The 4,949-nt window shown below is 42.0% G+C and overlaps 1 protein-coding gene across 1 annotated transcript; it reads left to right on the forward strand.

The window, feature by feature from the left end:
- Window positions 1-42: 42 nt before the first annotated feature.
- Window positions 43-4,814, forward strand: LOC119665091 (the record flags this gene model as incomplete). The annotated part of the gene is made up of 2 exons (XM_038074407.1): window positions 43-2,608; window positions 3,070-4,814. Coding segments are annotated over 2 exons (4,311 nt in total), but the record flags the coding sequence as incomplete, so codon positions are not given.
- Window positions 4,815-4,949: the final 135 nt, after the last annotated feature.

Here is a 4,949-nt window from a genome sequence, read left to right on the forward strand (position 1 = left end):
GGTATTCTAGATTCTTACTTTAAACAGGTCTTATCATTTCAGACATCAATTGAGAAACTAGATGCTACCGATACGTGCAGAGCTGACTTAGAGGAGCTTTATATTTCAACAAAAATTTCCATATCTTCGCAGCTGAATGATGAAGCTAATAATTCTACAATGATGGACAACACAGCATTGATACCTCCTGTGAGTAAGAAGTTGCCACATTTGAAATTACCCACGTTCAGTGGTAAGTACTCCGAATACAAGAACTTCATCAATTCTTTCGTCCAAATTATTGATCGAGAAGCGTGTCTAACCAACATCGAAAAATTTAACCATTTACGAAATTGTCTAACGGGCCAAGCATTAGAAACAGTGCAGGCATTCCCCATTTGTAATGAAAATTATCCGAAGGCTTTAGAGCGACTTAAAACACGGTATGACAACAGTACGCTGATTTTCTTAGAAAACATTACAGCTTTATTTGATTTGCCAGTGGTTTCGGATCAGTCTAGCCACCAACTTCGCAGCCTAATCGATAATGTGTCTGCACTGTACGGTTCACTCTGCACGTTAGGCTCTGAAAAACAAATATGTGAGGCAATACTCATTTCATTGGTAATGCAGAGGGTAGATGAAACTACACGTAGGAAATGGAAGGAGGCACTATCTCTCACCACTCTGCCTAGTTGGAACGACTGTTCAGCACTGCTTGACAGACATTGTCAGTTTCTAGAATCTCTCGATCACAAGCCATACAACCATCTATCGGTACATCGTAAAGCCAACAATATTAAGGCCAAACCCATCAATCGTCCTAAACAGTATTCGTTCGCTACAGCTACTTCCACCCAGTCCTGCTTACTTTGTTCAAGTCATGAACATTTAGTGCAGAAATGCCCTCGTTTTAAATCTATGGAAGTTAACCAAAGATTTGAGAAGGCGAAATGTTTGAAACTCTGCATTAACTGTCTATCGCCCCGGCATCGAGTGGCCAATTGCACATCATCATTCAAATGCCGAATATGCGCAAAGTCACATCACACACTCTTGCACCAACCCAATAGCAATGACCAGGTTTCGGATTCACTAAATACCACAAGGCAAACTCTGTTGCCCAATAACAATGTTGCCAGTCACTCTCATCTTGATATGTCTTCAAATGAACAAATAATTTTAGCTACGGCGCTGGTTTTGGTGAAAGATTCAGTTGGAGGTTATCAAGTGGGGAGAGCGTTACTCGATTCGTGCTCGCAGGTTAATTTTATAACAGAGAAATTCTCAAAAAATCTTAATTTGGTCAAATACAAGCGACCGGTACATGTGGCAAGTATAGGCAGCACATTTGCTAATATAAAGCATCAAACATCCACTATCGTAAAGTCACGTCATTCAAATCTTGAGCTGGATCTCAACTTCTGCGTTACTCCTCATATTGCTTACCAGCCAAGCTCAGAAATTGATGTATCATCATGGAACCTCCCGCCGAATACTTCACTCGCAGATGAACTATTTTTTAAATCCAAACGTATCGATCTCTTACTAGGCACAGAAAGCTTCTTTGACATTTTATCCATCGGTCAAATTAAACTGGGTGTGAATCTTCCAGTCCTGCAAAAAACATTGTTTGGATGGGTGGTATCCGGTAGATGTCAAGGTGTTCTCGATAATCCCACAGTTGCAAACTGCCTAATGTCACTAGATGATACCGTATCCAAACAACTAGAAATGATGTGGAAGATAGAGGAAGTACAATCAGCTGAAAAATCGTGGTCACCAGAGCAAGCGAAGTGCGAGACCTCCTATCAAGAAACAGTTCGACAAGCTATGGACGGAAGAATTGTAGTTCGATTACCATTTAAGGAACCACCAACCACCCTCGGTCTGACACACAGCATTGCCTTGCGTCGACTTCTAGGTATAGAACGACGCTTATCATCCAATCCTGCATTAAAACGCGATTACTGGGAGTTCATGAAACAATATCTGGAGTTAGGACATATGACGCGCGTCGAAGATCCCAAATTGAACGAACCGCATTACTATATCCCTCACCATTGTGTTCTGAAGCCTTCCAGCACGTCAACAAAGTTGAGAGTAGTTTTTGACGCATCATGTCCAACCTCATCTAGTCGTGCGCTAAATGACATTTTGCTGGTAGGCCCTACCATTCAGCCGGAACTATATCTGCTCCTTCTTCAGTTTCGTTTATACCGTTATGCTCTGACAGCCGACATCGTAAAGATGTTCCGACAAATTTTGGTGGATAAAGGAGATCGAAGGTTTCAATATATCCTCTGGAGAGACACAGATGCGGAGCCTGTTAGTACTTACGAACTCAATACTGTCACTTATGGCACAGCATCGGCGCCGTTTTTATCAACTAGAAGTTTACAATATTTGGCCGATAAATATAAAGACAAATACCCATTAGGCTCTCCACTTCTTAAATCGTCATTTTTTGTGGATGATTTTATTGGCGGAGCCGACTCCAGTGAAGAACTTGTCGAAATTAAACATCAACTGACTGCAATTCTGAAGGAAGGTTGTTTTGAATTGGATAAATGGCATTCTAATCATGTGGATTTTGTAAGCGACACTACAACGAAGAGTTGGGATCTGGGTTCGGATACGATCACTAGCGCATTGGGCATCAAATGGCATCAACTTCATGATGTGTTTCTATTCTCTTTCAATGTCCCGATTAGTCGTACGGTAACAAAACGTTCTATTCTATCACTGGCCTCATCACTGTTCGATCCTCTTGGGTTACTCGCTCCACTTGTACTTGTTTCAAAAATTATTATGCAAGAACTCTGGCTGCTTCGTTTGAATTGGGATGAGTCAGTACCTCAAGCTCTTCACTCTACATGGGAAACGTTCGTTCAAGATCCCGCGTAGCTCCGATAAAGAGGAAATCGTTGCCTAAGTTAGAGTTATGTGGTGCGTTACTACTTGCCAGGTTATTACAAAAAATTCAGCCGACACTCGCTCACCTCGAAGGAGAAACATTTTTTTGGACGGATTCCCAAATAGTTCTGCATTGGTTGAAACAACATTCCTCGACTCTGTCTGCCTTTGTAGGCAACCGTGTGGCTGAAATCCAAGATATAACTCGCGCTGGTCAGTGGCAGCAAATATCTACAAAAATTAATCCAGCTGATATTGTTTCTCGTGGTTGTACCAATCGCCAACTAACGGAGTCTACGTGGTTCACTGGACCAGAATTTTTATTACGTGAAAGAAAACATTGGCCTCAACCAGAACATAGCAATTTAGATATGGAAGTAGTCAATAAGGAAAGAAGAAAACATGCGTTTACTCAAGTAACTAAAGAAAATTATTTGCTGACAGTTATATCAAAGTATGGCTCCTATACTAAAATACTACGAATAGTAGCGCAACTACATCGATTCCATCAGTTAACCAAGTATAAAGAGAAAGCTGACGTAGAGTTCATTCAACCTATGCAATTACAAAAAGCACTGCATTGTATTGTTTGGATTATCCAAAATCATTTTTTTTCTCAGGATATACAAGGCCTACAGCGAGGTAACCCAGTGGAAAGGTCACTCAAGCACCTAAACCCATTCTTGGAGGAAGCGTCAGGTTATCAACTCTTAAAGGTAGGAGGGCGTCTCGCACTTAGTGACATTGCCAGGGGTCAGCGACATCCGATTCTATTGCCTAAAGGCTGTTATTTTGTGGAATTGTACGTTCGGCATCTTCATCTGAGCAACTATCATGCAGGAGCCAAGGCATTAATCGCCCTTACTCGACTTAAGTTTTGGATACTAAACATTCGCGATATTGCGCGTCGAACGGTTCGGTCTTGCATTCACTGCGTGCGTTACAAACCGAAATTGCTTGGTCAAATAATGGGTAACCTTCCTATTGAACGCGTCACACCCAGTAGGCCATTCGCTCGTACAGCAGTAGATTTTTGTGGGCCAGTATTAACGTATCTTGGTATTCGGGAAAAAGCCCCATTCAAAACGTATATAGCTATCTTCGTCTGCTTATCAACAAAGGCGGCACACATCGAGGCAGTGTCAGATTTAACTACGGACGCCTTTATCGCAGCACTAAAAAGATTGATCGGCAGAAGGGGACTGCCATCAGATATCTACTGCGATAATGCAACAAATTTTGTTGGTGCTAGCAACAAGCTGGCTGACTTGAAAAACTTTTTATTTAATAAAACTAACCAATCTAATTTGCAGACTTTTTGCACCAACCAATTCATCAATTTCAATTTTATACCGCCTAGGACGCCTCACTTCGGTGGGCTATGGGAGGCGGCTGTGAAAATTGCTAAGGGCCATCTGAACCGAACCCTTGCAAACACTCGTCTTACGTTTGAGGAACTTGGAACAGTACTGATTGAAATCGAGGCCATACTTAATTCGAGACCAATATCACCGCTGTCTTGCGATCCAAGCGACTATGATGCATTGACACCAGCACATTTTCTTATCGGCGGCCCACTTAAGACATTACCGGAATCAACATCTCAATATGATAAATTGCCACTAGCAGATAAGTGGGTCCGTGTGAAGGCTGTAAAACATCATTTCTGGCGCCGATGGGCTCGAGATTATCTAAACGAGCTGCAGACACGTACCAAATGGACAAAGGAACAATCAAACGTCAGCAATGGAACATTAGTAATAATCCACGAGGATAATATGCCCCCACAACGTTGGCTGATGGGAAGAATCATTCACTGTGTAAATGGTCCAGATAAGCATATTCGCGTAGTCGATCTGCAGACATCCAAAGGAGTCATCCGTCGACCAATCCACAAACTTGCACTATTGCCAGCTTGAAATCCTTTCAAGGGGGGCGGGATGTTGGAGCACGGTGCTTTGGTAGATCTAGCAAGTTGAGTTTGTAAGCATTTTAACATGTGTACGAATAATGTAGAGCAAGATCAATACCAGTTTTGAGTCATTTCTTTTACT

Source organism: Teleopsis dalmanni, unplaced genomic scaffold (genome assembly GCF_002237135.1).
Source record: "Teleopsis dalmanni isolate 2A unplaced genomic scaffold, ASM223713v2 unscaffolded_contig_3464, whole genome shotgun sequence".
Taxonomy (NCBI): domain Eukaryota; kingdom Metazoa; phylum Arthropoda; class Insecta; order Diptera; family Diopsidae; genus Teleopsis; species Teleopsis dalmanni.